Genomic DNA, 18994 nt, shown 5'->3' with positions numbered 1-18994 from the left:
GACCACTTCATTGAGCTAAAGTGGTCTGGGTGCCTATAGTGGTCCTTTAAAGAGATGCCTAGGATTGCGGGAGCATTAACGAATGACAGAGGAAAAGTAAGACCGTTTAACAAGGATGAGGGCTGCGCTGTATCAACGCAAGACAAATTTATAATGCAGAAAGTCTGACAAGGTGTGAAACTTCCTCCAGCAGCGTTCAGCTGAACAGGAGCATTTTTGCAGATTGCGGGTTGACTTTCTGTTCCCACCTATACTTCTGTCCTCCTCTTGTTCGAGGTTTCTTCACTCACTATCCCCTATTGTCGTTTCTTTTGCATCTTCTCCCTTGTACATTAACACCCATCCTGTTTGTCCATTTCCCCATTATTCCCCACTACCCTCCAAGATTGTAACCCATTATAACCACTACAATTCTTCCTTATATATTAAAGATTTAGCAAATTACATCACAGTCCAGTTCAGTCCAGACAATGCCAGGGCACACAATGCAAATGAGAAGAAAGAGAAACGGTTTCACTTCCCTTCTCTATATGCTATCTCCACCACTGACTGCCTGGTGCAAAGGACAGATCTAACAATGACAGACAGGGTTCTACAATGGAGACACCCAGTTGTTAGATAAAGATGTGTGTGACTTCTACATGAAATATTATTCACACATCGCTCACACATATTTGTTAAGTATGGGGAATGAGTAACTATAATACGAAAAATCATAGGAAATTGCACCTTTCTTTTAAGCCAGTTTCTAAAACACACATCACCCCCGTCTCCTACATAATGCATTAGCCCTGTATTTTACCTGGACTCGTGCTTTTAATAAAATGGTCCATCTGGTCTGAACAGCTTCTGTTATGACTTGAAGATTAAGATTCTAAACCATATTAATAGCCTTTAGCATTTATGCACAGAGCTTGCAGCTTGTTTATTCCAGTTTTTGGCTTAGATAAGATCAGCTGCAGAAAATCCATTTTTAAAGACTCTGGTCATGGAACAGACAGTGCCAGAATCATATGGTGGAAAAATAACAACCAGTACTCCACGAAGGGCTACTCAACCAGTCCATCAACGGCTATTCAATATCCCACTGGAACAGAGCAGAAAAAAACCCTTATCCATGAACCCCATGATGAACACAGAGAAAATTTAGACCAAAAAATAAATTTTAAAAAAGTAAAATGCATGTTCTCTATCATTATTCTGTGTGTAGTTTTAACCCATTTCCTTCCTTAAAAGGTAGTGAGTGACCTGTAAAGTGAGTTTACGATCTAATCTAGTCTCTATAAGAAATTCATCTTTTGGAATGTATTTGCAGGTCTTGTGATTCCAATGCACAGGGCTGTAAAAGGTTGATACTTTATAAATAAATCATAGTACAAATAATACTACACACAGACAGTACAGTGGTCTACTAATGTTCCATGTTGATTAACACTGAGGAAGTAGTGTACAGCCTGTACAGTGCCAGGAAGTGGTAGACAATGTGCCTCACATTTTAAATGCTTTAACAGTCACCTTATTCAGAATAATACTGCTGGTCATCTCTGCTATGGCTGCAGGTTAACATTTTTATTAGGGATGCTTATGGATTATGCATTCTGGTAGACAAAGACAAAAAGTGCTGCCCAGCAGAGGGGTGAATCATGTACCCGCCATGTATAATTAAATAATCCCAGTGATAATTCCGATGGAACCACCATTATAAATTAAAAGGGCAACAGTCACTTTTACATTAGTTATACCATTGAATAAGTCCATAAAACCCCACTAACGTGTAAACCTTTTCTTCTCTCATGCAAGGCTCCATTCTCTTTTTAAAAATTAAATTGAAGTTGCACAAATTCCCATCACAATGCAGTAGTTAAGGTAAAGCCATCTTTGAGCTGCTATGCTTCTTCCCGGTGGTTTTACTGGCCAGGAGTAGCCATCAGCATGAACAGTTATGAAGATTTAACAAGACATCACACAGATAAACTTGCACTATAATAATATAACCATATGGTATCTGTGATCTTGGCTGTTCCCATCAGCGATGACCTTGATTGATGGGCAATAGCAAGATAAGGCAGCTCGGTTCACTGCTAAATATCAGCCCATAACTATTCTTTACTATGTCTCATGTATACCGTTACCGTTATTTCCATTAAGTTATTACTGTGCCTGGAGGTCCTGGGCTCCAGTTTACCTTATTACTTAAAGGGGCTGAACAGTTTACAATCTGTTTAACCCCAAAGTAGCCCAGACAGCCGCCGTTGACTCAGCCCCTCTCAAAATTACATGTTTATAGTTCCCAAAGTATTACTTCAGGTGTGATTCTATAAGCACAATGTAATTTTCAATTTATAACACCCCCGACTTTCCAAATGGGCAAAACAAATGACACTTTCATTCAGAGGTATCTAAAAACAGATTAACGGAGAGTTGCATTTGGCAAGCAGCTGGAATACTTATAGTAACGTGCTTTGTGACAAAAAGTAATAACCAGAACGATTTAAATCGAAAACTAAAACAGCCGAGCTTTTACTATGACAGAGTGTTTGTCCCCCCCATCCCCCCTCCTAATTAGCAGTTTTGGTCTGTATTCCACAGATTGGTATTCATTTTACTACAATTTGTTTAATAAATAAACCCTAGTTTAGCATTTCCCTTACTTTATATGATGCATGTAGTATAGCTTCACAATCATGAACCATTCACAAATGGTTTCTTTTTAAACAATTTGTTAACACGCAATTTGGAAACACACAAATACATTTATATTAAATACATTTTTAAAAACGTACATAGGAAAAAGCACTTTTAGGTGGCAAAGACAGTTGATAATTCACCACTCACACTTTGACCACAAACCATATTAAAGTAACAAACCTGCACAGCGAAGGAACCAAACTAAGTCAAGCATTGGATTTTTTTAATTAAAGCTCCAGGTAACACAGAAGAGAAAGATCCCCCTCTCCATCAGTGCTTGACCCCTTCACTGCCAGTAAACAGCAAAGGTATGCAATCATCTCCCAAGCACTTGTTGACATGTTTCTTGTAATTTTAAGAACTTATAAATAAAAATTAAAAAAAATATATATTAATATATAACTCCTGCTAACTCACAAAAAAATAAAAAAAATTAAAAAGATAAATAGCTACCATCTTCCAAGAAAGGCAGAACCCAAACATATTGAAAGAAAACACAGAAAGAAGACCGTGTTCTCCCAACACCAACAGTCCAAGATTTAAGGTCTACCCCATACCATTCCAGTGAGGGCACAGATAAACCCTGGGATACTAGTGACTCTGTACCTGTATCTGCAGTGTGTGACGCAAGATGGTTTCTTCTAGAGCATTAATCCACTTCTCGCGTTCATCAGCATCTCGAGCTGCAGGTGAGAAAACAGGGATTATTATTATTGCCATTTATATAGCACCAACAGATTCCGTAGCGTTTTACAATACTATGAGAGGGGGGATTTAACCATAAATAGGACAAATACAAGAAAACTTACAAGAACGATAGGTTGAAGAGGACCCTGCTCAAACTGTATTTTAAACAGCATTCTCTCCTTTGCTGCCACAGTAACATATCACAAGCAGTAACTGCTAGAGCAGACTCCGGAAGGCTTTACAGTGACACACACTCATTTACAAGATTGCTCTTTGTAAATCAGTTATGAAAGATTAGTTTAGGCCAGTATTATGGATGATGTCTTTTTTTGGATGAAAGAGAAAAAAAAAAGCAAAATAGCCAGGATAGCGGAAGATAGAGCTATGTATCTCTTACACTATCGTGTTTCTTTAAAGAGGAAGTGCCTCCAGTGACCAACAACCACTGGAAGAGTGTTCTAGGCCCACTGGAAACATTGTTTACATTTCTCAGAATCATCAATGTTTTACATTGCAAGTGACAGCACCTAAGTACTAAAATCACTACTTTAAGAGGTGTCCCTCCTACATTACAACCTTCCACCTCATTGTACACAAGGAGTAGTAAGAGCTATCTGTCAAGCCTGATAATGATGCACAGTTTTTCCCAGAAAAGGACATTTTATCAGATCCAGCCACCATTGGATCAACATTGGTTTTTCAATTTATATAAATTAAGCCCATTTACTCCAGTGCTTCATTAGAAGCAGCTCTCTAACGTATCTCTGAAATAAATAAATGGTTAAAAAAAAAAGTCAACCCCATAAGAGCTGCCACTTAAGTCATGCTTGAAGCTTTTTAATATCACCATGATTTGCTCAACAGCATGTGAACAGACCTTTGGTAGGGGAAGTGCCACCTCTTTTCCAGAATGAGTAAATTGGCAGTGCTCGGAGTGCCAACACTGTGGGAGTGGACAGATTTTCGTTAAGCCAGTGTCCGCTGTGCAGATTTCAGAAGGTTAAAAGACAGAAAATAGGGTGAGGTGCTTCAAACAACATTTTGCTGGTCACTGTGGTTAATGGCACTGAATGTTTATGTGGTAGGTTTGTTTTGTTTTTTTTAAATTCCCCATAGGAGAACATCTTTTTTTGGGGGGGGGAGTGGGCTGGAGGGTCCGTATTTTATTTTAGCAGATATGACAGAATAATAATACTGGTGCTTTTAACGTCTGCCTTTCTTCTCAGAGCTCTGAGTGGATAAATAATTAGAATGTCCATGTTACCGTTAAGTGCACAGTGCCCCAGGACTGATGATGTGCTGTGTGTCTATACAGATGTCTGCCCTTTGGAAAAGTAATTATTTTTTTCCTCTTCATTGCAGTGAGCACACTTTTAGCCAGTCACCATCTGCGTGATTTCTCAAATTATGCCCAGCCTGAACAGGCTACGCCTCACAAATGCATTAACTTCCAATATTAAAACATCAACATAGGGCCTTTGTATAAAGAAAAGCGGAAACTTCCTGCAATTAATGGACATCTTTACTTCAATGCAACTTAAAGACAAAAATAAGCTTTTCATGTGGGGTGCAGATATTATTAGGAATACTGTGCTATATTTAGGCATTCACATGTAAAGAAAACATTGTCTTTTTAATGCAATTAAAGGGGGTTTTAAAGGGGGTTTTAAAGCAAGTGGGCGAAAAATGCAATGTTTCCCAATCCTACCAGAAGTAGCCCAAAAGAAATCCAACCAGTGTAGACCTCACTGCAGCCCACAGAATTTCATGTCTTCCACCGAGTCTATTGCAAAGGGCATGCCAATGATGTCTCCCCTAATATGTGGGGTATCCCATAAAGTGCATCGTGCTTGATGGACACTGACTAATATCTAAAAAGGCACCTGTACACATTGCACGTGTTTGACACTTGAATTGCTGTCAGTGGGACATAACCGTAACAATGCAGTATAGGAGTAGGACAGTAGGATATCAAGGAGTGGTTCTGCAGAACCAGTGCATTTGGTAGGCAAACTAATCAGCACAAGAACAAGCGTCCACACATATCTTTACATATTACCCTAAAATTACCACCCTAAATAAAAGTTATGTATTGAGAGGAGCATCCATGACAAAAATGTTTAAACCATTTTAACTGCAGGCTTCAACCCCAGCCAATTCAATTTCTAACACTACTGCACACTTTATCCCAGAACACCAATGGATGCAAAAAAACAACAAAACCCGCTAAAAAGTTAACTATCGCAGTGTAATTAATTGTAATACGATACAAACTACAGATTATCAAAGCCAGAGGGAGCCCCAAAACAATGAAAACAGATTTGTGATTAATGGCAGATTTAGCATGCTCTAACGAAGTGGAACTATTGGCTGGACTACATCCACGAGTCCATGTGAGTAGAATTATGAACACCCTCTCAAACTTTAAACATTGGAGGCAGTGACGTCTGAGAAAGGAAACTTTTACATAGTAATGGTGTGTCTGATGATGTGTACTATGATGATGCCCACCATATGCTCCAAAACCAATTTGTACCTTTTGCTCTATAGCAGAGTTTCTGAATTATAGGTTAAAGGAACACCCCTAGCCCCACATCCATTACCATGTACCGTACTATAGCATACTGCAAGCCTGAACTCACCACTAGCTATATGGTTTGTGATTTACATTTAATCTCTGGTGCCCGCTGCCATTAGGACTGGTAAATTGATTACCGCAATACTGCTGCTGCTATCCGCTTATTCAGCAATTTCTCTCATCGAATCTGACTTACAGGGTTATTCACCAAACCTCGTGTTGGAGGGAGTAGAAAACTGAATAGCAAAAAATGTAGACTAAAATAACCAAAGATGGAGATTTTTTTTTCCAATCTGCTATTCAGATTTAATTTGACTATATTCCAGAAATGTGCAAATAAAGCATTAAAAAGGTTCCTCAGATTTTGCCCAAGCAGCAGTGATAGGCTGAGAACATCAGCTGACACTCTCAGCCAATTGCTAGCACGTATAGTGAGTAATCAAAAATCGTTTAGGAACTAAAGCATTTCAGCACAAAGGACTGGAGTGTCTCTCTAAGGTACACAATAAAAATAAAAAATAAATTAAAAAAGGTAAACTACAGCACTAGAAACTAAAACCATTAACCAAGCTCAAATAAAGCATACAGCCAGATTATTCATGAAGAATTGTATTATACCTAAACCAGAAGACAAAAAAAATAAAAAATAAAATATATATATATATATATATATATATATATATACATATACATATACACACACATACAATGTATTATTTTGCAGGCCCTGACTGCCAACATAGACAACGCACAACCCTGTAGCTCCTCAATTCTAGTGCAAATACAATGACTTATAGCCCTTACTCACCTTAGACACTGACCTCTGACAGGAGCAGACCCACTCTTGGGGTGCCAAGCACCTGATTGGGAGCAAAAGTGACCAGGTTTTTACCTGACCAGCGTGGAAGTCCCTATCCATGTCCTTGCGGCCTGGATTCGTGGATTTTTGCTGTTGGTTCTCACTAGTCTGGGTCTGGAGAGCAGGAATATTGGGGCACCACTATGCCGGTTTATACAGGCCAATTTATCTTCCCTTGCAAGCATGGGGCGGAGGTGGCAAAGTCCAAGCTCCCCAACGTGGCCAAGCTGCGGCATTGGCCGGCTCTTTGGCAGCAGTTATTTGCAAGGCTGATTTACTTTATGTAAAGTGATTACATTTTATAAGCCTCTACAACATTTTTCACATGTGCTTTTTTTCCTGTTATTTTTTCACTTGCTTAGTTATCTGTCCTCTTATACCTCTTCACATTTGGCAAGTTTCCTATAAGCATCTATGGTTGCTCATCCTTAGCCTTGGCTGTGAGTGAAGCGACATGTTTAATATTGTACCTGTTACCCTTCTGTTATGACATGTCTATTTGTACCGGCTATTACACAGAAGAAAAATAATAAACTAAAATAAAATCGAGTGGTTGTGAAAGCTGCATTGGTGCTTAGTATTAAATGTGATGTCTTATTTACCACATGTAACCCATGTGTCTCCTTGTTCACTCAATCAGAAAAAAAAAGGCATATTTTTCACACAAGAAGTAAAAAAAAAAGGGGGGGGGACGGGACAGGGACAGTTCACTTTGATTTTTTTTTTATATTAGATTCCTTATGTTCAGATTATTGCTTCTAGCCATTTTATTCCCCCTAAAAGTATTCATTAAATAAATTAAAATCTTACCTTTACCTCAGTACTACTGGGTACACATTAAGGATGTATGGCATTAGCCATGATCATCAATCCAGTGCTTTTTTATAGAGAAGCCCCGGACGCACACAGCGCCTGGTAGCAGCATACTTTGCACACTGATGCCACAGTCCAAAATCATTCCAGAACTGAATCTTTTCCAGTCCTGCGTGGTGGGTGGTCTAAGAACCACTAGTCATGGAAACTTACAATTGTAAACAGTGTTTACCAGAAGTGGCACTATTTTATAAGGAAGGCTACTGTGGCAGCATCGATGCCCCCAAATCGCTTCAATTAAGGTGAAGTGATTTTGTGGAATCTTTGATTAACAGAATTCTGGTTTGCAAAAGTGGTTCTCCCAGCTCAGTCATTAACCCATTCAACTTTGGACAGCAAAGCAGGTTAGCCCTGCTGGGAAGGAAGTCAGAATGAAATGCCTAGATGCCCTGAAACAAAGCATCCAAAATGGGAATGTCTTCAATCATTTTGTCCTGTAAAATAAAATATTTGTCTTACCATTTTTTTATTTTTACCCCCCAAAAGAGGAGTCAAATAGCTGTAAAGTCTTCAACATTAAAAATGAGGAAAGCGGTGGCATTAGAATTACAAGAATCTTGTAAAGAGACAACAAAAAGGAATTCAGATTCACAGACACATTTGAAGGAAAAACAAAAATAAAAATGATAAATGTGATCGTGTTATGATAAACATGCACATGTGGCAAATTGTGGTGAATTAGTAACCAAATTACAAGGAAAACAAACAGCAGAATTTGAAATAAATCTCCAACTTTGATCAATTATATTTTGGCCAACATTTAGTAATTTTATAACTATTTCCCAATTACAAGTTAAATTAGACCATGAGGCTTATTCAGATAAGATAAAATGGCATATGGGCTTCTTGTATTCTAATATCACCTAGCTTACGACCAGTTATTTTGGCATAAGGAGTTGAGAATTTGAATTAAAACCTTGACATAAATCATGACTAGAACGGCAAGTCCCAAAACATGCATCCAATTAATTCAAACTATTTATAAAACTGATACGTTTCTAGGTATCAGATTATGAAAAGAAAATAATTCCCACGTTCATGGCTCATGCGGTTTGCAAATTACAGGACAAGCAACTATGCCTTACCCTTTCTACGGTGGAGCCATAGCATGCAATGCCGAAACATAGCAGTAACAGACGGCATTGGTTTGAGTTATTATGGGTTGAAATGGTTAGAATAGCGGAGGAACAAATGGTGAATAGGGGATGCAGATGTAAGAAAGGAAGAAAAACTTGCAGTCTTGCATGGAAACTCCACCTTTAAAAAAAAAAAAAAAGCAACAGCAGGTTCAGAAATCACAAACTGAACTGGTAGTTTTTCTTGCTTTGTACGGAAACTGAATCCCAGCCTGGAAAATGAATTTAGTGTGCGGTGACCAGCCCATACGCAGCAGCTGCACACAATGCAGATTTTGCTTCAGTGAGTCAGCTTTTAAGACAGGGAATGCCTGATTTCTCCTGGTCGTATGTCTATCACGTTTATCTATCCACTGCAGAACGGCAAACTATCCCATAGCAGCACCAAGCATTCACGCGCCTCGCTAAATACTTAAAGCAAGCCTTGATGGTGGGATTTGTGTCCACAGTGCAGATAGCAATAGAAAAGTAGAGAAGAAGTTGTTTTCGCTCACCCTGGAAATGGAAGGTTTTCTGATCAACCGTTATAGTAAAGGTGCTGTCGTCCTCATCGTCTATGCCAATTACAGCCCCCTGTGGAACAAAGAGCAGAATGCTGAATTGGGCAGCAGTGACATCAGCAACACAGAGCGGATCACAGCAGCACTGCGGTAGAGCTCTCCGCCAGGGGAAGCCAGCTCACAGGAAGGAATTTGCATTTAACCAACAAGCATCCTTGCAAATTATAAACAGTGGAGTAAGGCAGCCGGGACCGGTCTCAGGCCACACATGAGGATTGCTTATGTATTTATTAGTCTATTAATATAACTTTAACAGGAAGCAGTACACCAAGGGTGAAATAGTTGGTGAATTTGAATGAGCCAGGGAAAATGCAAAAAAAAAAAAAAATAATGTTCTAAAAATATATACCAGAATAAAACATAAGAAAAACAGAGAGCAAAAAAAAAAATAAGATTTATATAATACAAGATATTTTCCCCCAATTTCTTGGGTTTCTCGTGTTCTTTAGTTCAATTAGAATTCTGCTACTATTAACGTTTAGCAGTTTTTAGTAGGCCAAAAGAATACATTAAATGGCTTTAGTGATGCTTAGTTTCTTTTTAGAATGAGTTGCTATAACAGATTAGAACACAAAAAGTTGGTACAAGAAATACAAATACACGGTCAATAAATTTAGGATTTTTCTGAATGAGAGCCAGTACTCTTACAGTAATAAGAATTTGTCACACTTCCGCTATTTATCCCCTGGGGGTGGCCATCGTTACATGATGTACATAATTAAATCTCCATGATGGGTTTTGCCACTGATTTGGTGGAAGCTCATACATTCTGTTAGGTTCAGGATAAAGCACAAGAAAAGTTAGTGCAGGCCTCCCATTGTGGTTAAACAGCAACTCTTATAATAGTCTGCCAGTCTAAGACAAATAATTATGGGGGTTATAGCTCGAGTTGGACATCCTTGCACTAATCACCCTTATGATTACCCTCTTTAAATGCAGATAGGGCCAAAGCAAAGGAATAATTAACGTAGAGTATCAAAGGGTCAGCCCAAGCCCCATCATTGCACTCTACAGTTAGCTTCAAAGAATAAACAGTATGCAACAATAACAAATCCTGCACCAACACAGAAAAAAATAAAACAATTCACAAACATCTATGCTGTAAGGGCAATAAGATAACAGAGGTGTAGGAAGAGTTGTTGCAATTTAATTCCATGTCAGTGGTGCCACCTACTTGTAATCATGGAGAAATACACACAAACTTCACAATTACCCAAATTCATCTAGACAGACTTCCATGCAGACTTTTTTTTTTTTTTTTTTTTTTTATAAATACTGTATTAAGACAATATGACACCTTGGGTTTAAGTTAACTTTCTAATACTTCAAGCAACAAAGAATAGAATATCACACCCCAACAATGATGGATCTGAGGGATTTGGGACCTTTTGTTTTATTTATTTATTTTTTAAATTAACATATCCGTGTGCCGAGCCATCATATGGACAATTCCTGTAACATGATCTGTAAACAGTTTACTTCACTGCCATTGCAACAGATTGTATACGAGTGATCAAGATGCAAATTGACTACACTCTAATGCACAAATTGGATGACAGCATATGATTTTATTTCGTTTTTAGAGAGAGAATGCCACTGTGTCTCGCTTACAAGTCAAATGCCACAAGTATTGGGGTGAAAGTTTAGTTTTAAAAATTTATAATTAAATGGTTTATCTAAGGTTGACGCAGTTTAACCCCTTAAGGACCAAACTTCTGGAATAAAAAGGGAATCATGACATGTCACGTGTCCTTAAGGGGTTAAACAAAAATAATCACCCTGAGCAATAGAAACATGCGCAGAAAGGTTACTCCTAGATCAGTCAGAAATAAAACCTAAGGAGTTAGGAAGCAAACACAAATGACACACAAAAACACTTTAAATCACACCTTTTCAGCCTCTGCACACTCGCAGAACTTAGGCTTTTTACAAAATATAAAAAAAAAAAAAAAAAAAAAACAGGAAGATAAAAATTCTGAAATGTCATTTAACTAAATATTGCTCAATCCGACCCAGGATTAACCATACCCTAAAAGAAATGCAAATATATAACCTAGCTAAAAATATAGTACGATAGTCAGCAGCTCCTGACCATCCTATATTTTTGGCTAGATTATATCTATTACTAGTGGAACAAGCTGTGTCTGCATTCTCTGACAGCAGAGCTAGATGCAGTGCTAAACGTGTGGCTGGCTCAGAATTATTGTGTTTATAGATCAAGAACGCCTCATGATCTCCTAGTCTCTCAACATTCACAGAAACCAACACTATTATTAAGGTCACTGGCCTAGCCATAGCATGCCAGCATTATAAAAGGATAGAGAACATACTAATCAATTGCAGCTATAATCTTCTGTACATACAACTTCATCATACTACTATGCATTAAAGAAACACTCCAACCACCATAACCGCTAGATTGCCCTGGAGCCCGCTAATATAAGTAGTCAAACTCTTTCAGAATGGTTTGACTTCTTACTTGGAGTCCGCTGGTGCTGTTCCCCATCTTCTCAAACTTTGGGGAGCTGAAAGCTCTGGCTTAATAACTTATCTCTTAATAAGAGCTCTGTTATCTCTCACGAGCTAATCCCTGTATGGAGGGGCTTGCTCAGTGGCTGAGACCGTCAACCAATTGCTCACAGCCAATGAGCTAAGCCCAGCACTGCCTGCCTTAGCTCAGGCGTAGAGCTTGCAGGTGGCCTGCAAGCTATGGTGAAAGAGAAGAGCAACACCCAGTAGTTGCACTACTAACATTGGGGTATAAAGAGCACAGTGCTTGCAGTGTCTTTTTCATTGAAAAGTCTGTCGCTGCATTTTGTGGAATGCATATACCAAGGAAATATATCAAGGAGGGAATTTTTTTTATCAAAACTGTCTTAAGCGGATTTCCCTCTTGCAGCATATGAAGTCTGCAAACATCAAAGCAGTCATTTTCACTTAAATATCAGCACAACATAACATTCAGCCAGGTAAATGAAACACTGTACTTGGCAATTCCTAAACCAAAGTTAATTGAAAACGATCAACTATTTAACGTACTTACTCTGAGCCGGACACATCCTCTCCGTGATCCTCTCATCATTTTGTCCTTCGACTGAAAAGAAAAAAAAAAGAAAAAACCATTAGAACTTTATTTTGTATCAGAAAATGAAAAGAGTTCTTCAGAAAATGTTTCTCCCGGTCATTACGTGTTTCTCACTGTAAGTGTCATGACAACCTCTAAATGAAGTGTATGAAATAGAAGATTATTCTTCTTTAAAACATGCTGTTTAAGAACCTCAACAGGGACTGGTTTTCAATCAGTTAAAACAAAACTAAGCAGACTTATGTTCCCCTGATTCATGTAGGGCTAAAAGGAACAATTTGGTGTGAATTTTAACACTTTAATGTAAGAATTGAAAATAGTTATGTATATACCGAGCATTATAAAACTGATAACATGACATTCTGCAGGTCAGCTTTCTCTACAAAGGGCTTCTGCATCCATGTTCTCATTTAATCGTGGAATACTGTCAGAATAAGGAAAACAAAATACAGAAATGCGAGATACAAGGAATGTTCCACTGAAGATCGCAGGATTGTTAAGTAGTATGTTTTACTGATCAAGACACAAGCATACTGAATTCTTGACATTGCAGTGACTATTAAAGGACCACTATAGGCACCCAGACCACTTCAGCTCAATGGAGTGGTCTGGGTTCCAGGTCCAACTCGGATTAACCCTGCAGCTGTAAACATAGCAGTTTCAGAGACACTGCTATGTTTACAAATGGGTTAATCCAGCCTCTAGTGGCTGTCTCATTGACAGCCGCTAGAGGCGCTTCTCACAGTGAGAAGACGCCAGCGTCCATAGGAAAGCATTGAGAATGCTTTCCTATGAGACTGGTTGAATGCGCACATGCGCATTCAGCTGATGACGGCAGAAGAAGGAGATTCCCCAGCGCTATGGGAGCCCGGCGCTGGAAAAGGGTAGGAATTTAACCCCTTCCTCACCCTAGAGCCCGGCGGGAGGGGGAGCCAGAGGGTGAGGGCGATCCAAGGACCCTATAGAGCCAGGAAAACGAGTATGTTTTCCTGGCGCTATAGTGGTCCTTTAAAAAGTCAGACTATTAAATTATCGAAAATCATTTCACACATTACATCAGACACTAATGCATGTACAGTTTTTCCACCATAGTAAATCTCATACAAAGGAGTCACCTTTCTATTCCCACACAACCATAGCACTGACAGCTACGCCAGTGAAATTCAACTCCAGCTCTAGTGCATCAGCTCCTATTCATTTTTCCAGAAAAACGCAGTACGGAAAATAGCCGTTATGGGTGTGTGTTTTTTAAAAAGGTCAATATCTGTAGGGTAAAATTCCCCTATTTCTCCTACTGGCTTTACAATGGCTTGAGAGGGCACACAGTTTGACAATGTTGCAGTAGGCAAACCTGACACCAACAGGAAATTGGCCTGATCAATTCTTCCTGATAAGACATATGGACAGGTTCAAGCAAGCAAAAGTGTCATTTAACTAATGCAAGCACGTTTGTGAAACGGCAAGCATTGTCAGACTGCTATATATGTCACTATAGTGCATTTAAAAGGAGAATATTAAAACAGGATAACTAACTATATTAAAAGGACAAAAGAAAATTTAAATAAAGTACATTTCACAAGCTCAAGCTACGACTAAAAAGAGACAACAATTTTACAAAGAAAGAATGTTTACTAATCTACAATTACAGTGTAAATTGGTAGAGAAGTGAGATGGGGGACACAGTTAAAGTTAAAGGGACACTATAGACACCCAAACTACTATAGTGTAATGAAGCAGTTTTGGTATAGATCATGTCTATGCAGTATTACTGCAGAGTTAAATCAATCACTTTGTCTAGTAGCCTTTTGTTTATGGCGCAAAATTTCTTGCTCCATGACAATTCTAAAAGCAGAAGAAGTGGTCATGGAAGCTGGAGTAAGCCTTTAAAATTAGATCTCTCTTTACAGGAAGTGCATAGGGAGACTAAGTCACATGCAGGGAGGTGTGGCTAAAGTTGTATAAACAAAGTGACTTAACGCCTAAGCCGCAGAGAATTGAGCAGTTACACGGCAAGGGCATGATCAATACTACAAATCCACTTCATTAAGCTAAAGATGTTAGAAGAAAAAAGAAAATAATTAAAAATACTTCTGTTGCACATCTGTAGAATATCAAATGTCCCAAGATGCTCTGGTACCTACACTGCAATGCTGTATGAGCATGTGCATACTCTGCCTTTCCTTCCATAGTGCCAGTTTATCAATGTAAATAAAGCTGAACCTGTAATTTTCGCCGGCGAAAATAGCGTGTTCACGGTCGCGAACACGCGCGATGTTCGGTCTGCCCCCTATTCTTCATGGAGGTGGGAGGGTCAGCTGCTGATTGGCTGGAATGTGTCTGCTGACTGTGAGGTACAGGGTCAAAGTTTACTCAATGATGACGAATAGGGGGCAGACCGAACATTGCGCGTGTTCGCGACTGCGAACACGCTATGTTCGCCGGCGAACGGTTCCCGGCAAACTGTTCGGGACATCACTAACCCAAAACCAAAATAACACAGGAGGGCATACAGATCTTATTTTATGGGTGCATGCCGGCATGAGATGCAATCACACGGGGACTCAGCAATTGTGTGGACAGTCATCTGCAAAGCCTGTAGTTTTAGTCTATCCTACTATGCCCGTGGCAAGTAAGGTGGGCAAAAAAAACTGCCTTACCATGTGCTTGCAGCTAGCACAGATGAAGTGTTTCCACATTAGCCTGGAAATAAAATCATAGGTAAACACTTGTGGGTAAAAAGTTCAACTCTGTCTATGGCTTGAATATTTAACCTACATCCAAATCACTAAACCTCTCCCTCAATATGCAGTTCAGAGGTTTAAAAAAAAAATCCTTTAAAGAAAGTTGTGTGTCAGCATATTATTAGGATACTTAAGTATTTTGTTAGTACGTGTGTTCCCTTTATTAAACACTTATAGGAGTCCCACAGCACTTGCCTACTAGTTAATAGCCTAATTTGAACTTTAGACCAAGTCAGACATGGTACCTTTATTGTTCTATAAAGTCAGGCACACTCTTGCGCTCCCTAGGAAACTCAAATGATTTCATAAGTTTAAAAGTGGGCCGGCTACTTTAAAAAAAACCAGATGAATTAATCCTATTTGACAATCCCACCTTCTTTGTCCCAGTAATAATTACAATTGTAAACAGTTTCAAGAGAAGGTATTGTTCAATAATCTATCCAAATCAGAAAGCCTTTACTTAATCTGAAAAATCATCAAATTGATATTATCTTTACCCTCCTTGGGTTAAATACACAGCTAGTGGCCATCCTCCTGACAGCCAAAAAAGGTGCTTCCTCCTGCAGAACAGAGTCGGACTTGGGCCTGTAATCAAACACTGGATTGGTTGGGATCGTGAAAGACATCAGCAGGCATGCCAATGTCGTCAGAGGTGGAGCAGGCGGCTGCAGTGAAGAAGTCTCGGTGCTGGAAATCAGAGTACAGCATTGAGATCTATGAAGGATCCTGCAAGACCCTCCAAAGATCGAGTCAATTCCCCACAGCCGTCACAGGTGATGGCCATCTGGATTGAGCCGGTAGCTTCTGCCCAGAGTCTAAGAAAGTGAGGTGGAGAAAATATACAGACTGATACTCATTTTGACTGTGATGGAATTTCCTTCATATTTCATTCAAGATTATATCTTTCTATCTTTAATTTTCAGCAAAGCGGGGTAGACCATGATCAATGACAGAAGGGAACCTATAATCCTGAAAAAAAAACTACTGTTATTTTCGGGAATATAGGTGCCCTTTAAGACTTCCCTCTCGGACACGAAAGGAAGTTTTTTTACTGCTTTGTTCTTGCTGTTAAACTAGAGCTTGCAGGGGTGCATGCAAAGCATATACATGCTTCCCTCCCTTGTTTTGGGAGAGAGAGCCTAGCAGTATTGTTACGATCATCCGTTCCAGGAGTCGTATTTGTATAGCACCAACAAATTCTGTATAGCTTTACAGTTATAGTGGTGAGGAATTCAATTTATGAGATCAGATCTTATTAACTGGAACAGGGGGTTGAACTAAACATTCCATAAACTCCTGTTGGACATGGCTTTATGAAATATAAGCAAAGGTTTGCCTATTAGCTGCTTCTGCTTGCAGTGCATAAGTGGGAGGAATTTTAAAGAAAATATATTTTTCCTCCTTTAAAATGCACTAGCTTTACAACATGGTTGTTATAAAATGGTTGTCACAGCAAGGCCTAAAATGTTCCTTTAAAGTTTATTATTAATGAAGTGCCACTTCTGCATGGTAAATGTTCCTAAACTACCAGTGTGATCAGGTTCAACATATATAGCTGCGAATGAGTAACTACCCACTACTACTGTTGTATGCACACCTGCCACCAGCCTTCGGTCAAACACTTTCTCAAACCAACTGGGAGTAATACAATCAATTATATTGTCATTCAGAAACACAAATCTCCCCAGGTTTAAAAAAATAAATAAAAATAGTTTTCAAGAAATTCCATTCAATGGCGCAGCTTTCTCGATGTATGATGAAACAACTTTTGGGGTTGTGTAAGAGACTACACAGTATTACATCATTTGTAACAAGCTATGTGATTCTGTTTTTACAGAAAGTCTGCTCGGAAAGATATTACAAGGTAACCACATACAGAAAATGATATAGGAGTATGACTAAACAACTCCCACCTATGTCAGCAGCAGTTATCCAGGTCCTCATAATAATAATCCAGGCTTCAAAAACCCACTGAGACTGGAGACACCATATTAGTTGTTCGCAATGAACTTGGAGGCTCCAGGATTCAAATAAGTACTTTTAAAATTCGTTTATTAAAAAAAAAAAAAAAAATGTAAATAAAACACCCAAAAAATAGAGTGTTTAAATAAATACTATGTTTTAAAAGTACTTATTTAAATCCTAATTTATGTATTTCAAGCAACTTAAATCTTGCCAGGTACTGTCACGCTAACCTCATTTTTTTGGTAGGTTTCTGAGTTTAGGGATATACACAGCAAAATTGCTTCATTAACCTAAAGTTGTTTCGGTGACCATAGACTCCCCTTCAATCTAGCTGCCGGCGTGTTAAGTGGCAGGGCGATTCGGGAACCTTTCAGAGAACTTACTGATACCCAGATAAGTTATATAATGGAAAAACCTAAATTTACAAAAAGACCAAAGTAAATAAAGATTTTTTTTTTTAAATCTATAAAAAATTAAAACTCAAAACACATTGTTTTATTGCTGTGAGATAGTTATTTGCAGCATGTAGCAGTGTGCTTTCTTAGACACAGATATATAGGGACTTGCTATGAGGTGTATGCTTTGTCATTTGTCTGAGGGCTACCATAAAGCATAGCTGGGGGCCAGCAGAGCCCCCCCATGTTCACAGAGGAGGTTGAGAAATATAGGGACTTGCTAGGAGGTGTATGTTTTGTCATTTGTCTGAGGGCTACCATAAAGCATAGTTGGGGCCAGCAAAGCCCCCCGTGTTCACAGATGGGGTTAAGACATATAGGGACTTGCTATGAGGTGTATGTTTTGTCTGAGGGCTACTATAAAGCATAGTTGGGGCCAGTAGAGCCCCCATGTTCACAGAGGGGGTTGAGACATATAGGGACTTGCTATGAGGTGTATGTTTTGTCTGAGGGCTACTATAAAGCATAGTTGGGGCCAGTAGAGCCCCCCATGTTCACAGAGGGGGTTGAGACATATAGGGACTTGCTATGAGGTGTATGTTTTGTCTGAGGGCTACCATAAAGCATAGTTGGGGCCAGCAGAGCCCCCCATGTTCACAGAGGGGGTTGAGACATATAGGGACTTACTATAAAAGGTGTATGTTTTGTCTGAGGGCTACCATAAAGCATAGTTGGGCCAGTAGAGCCCCCATGTTCACAGAGGAGGTTGAACCCCTTCCACCAGCATTCCTATGGGCTGACATGTCCCATGACTGTGGACCAGCACAGGCCCCACTCACTGGGCAGCAGGCCGGCGTATCCGCGTTCTGATTGGCTGCTTTGCAGCAACCGAGCCCGCTGATTGGATAACTCCGGCTAAAGCTAGCGCTGATTGGATAACTCCGGCTAAAGCTGGCGCTGATTGGCTGCACACTGAAAGTCGCCAGAACAAAAGCAAAGAGTGCGCTGATTGGGCTCCGGGCTGGGGAGGCTCCGCGCCCCTCTCCGCCTGGCGACTAAACCAGCGCGTAACGCGGGCCGTAAGGCAGGTGCTGGCGGTCCTCACCGTGTAGTAGGAGAGCAGGCCGGCGTTGTAATCCAACACAAACCAGCGGTACTGCCAGCCCTTCATCACGTTCGTCCATTTACTCAGCGGACCCTCCATGATGGACGCCATCTTGGGGACGGGGAACTAGTGCCGTGCGTCGCACGTCATCAAGCGGGGGTGAGGGAGGAGGACAGCGTGTAAGGAGGGAGGGGGGCGGGTCCGTGACGTCACTGCTTGGACCAAAGCGTTGCTAGGAAAGATGCTGCACTAGCATAGCAACCAGGAGGTTCTCTCCATCACTCAGTGAGCAGGGTGCATGGCTCACTCACTCCACAAAAAA

The 18994-nt window shown here is 39.8% G+C and overlaps 1 protein-coding gene across 2 annotated transcripts in view; it reads right to left on the bottom strand.

The window, feature by feature from the left end:
* OSBPL9 (oxysterol binding protein like 9) overlaps positions 1 to 18797 on the bottom strand; it is a 95701-nt gene extending 76904 nt beyond the window's left edge. For both annotated transcript variants that reach the window (XM_063427808.1, XM_063427809.1), the window contains exons 1-4: positions 18673 to 18797; positions 12425 to 12475; positions 9316 to 9394; positions 3295 to 3371 (exon numbers count right to left, since the gene is read on the bottom strand). In XM_063427808.1, coding sequence (XP_063283878.1) covers positions 3295 to 3371; positions 9316 to 9394; positions 12425 to 12475; positions 18673 to 18783 — 318 coding nt within the window. In that variant the 5' untranslated portion in view covers positions 18784 to 18797. The remainder of the gene's footprint in view (positions 1 to 3294; positions 3372 to 9315; positions 9395 to 12424; positions 12476 to 18672) is intronic.
* Between the last annotated feature and the right edge of the window lie 197 nt (positions 18798 to 18994).

The sequence above is a fragment of the Pelobates fuscus genome, chromosome 7 (assembly GCF_036172605.1).
Source record: "Pelobates fuscus isolate aPelFus1 chromosome 7, aPelFus1.pri, whole genome shotgun sequence".
NCBI lineage: Eukaryota > Metazoa > Chordata > Amphibia > Anura > Pelobatidae > Pelobates > Pelobates fuscus.
This window is presented reverse-complemented; position numbering and strand designations above follow the sequence as displayed.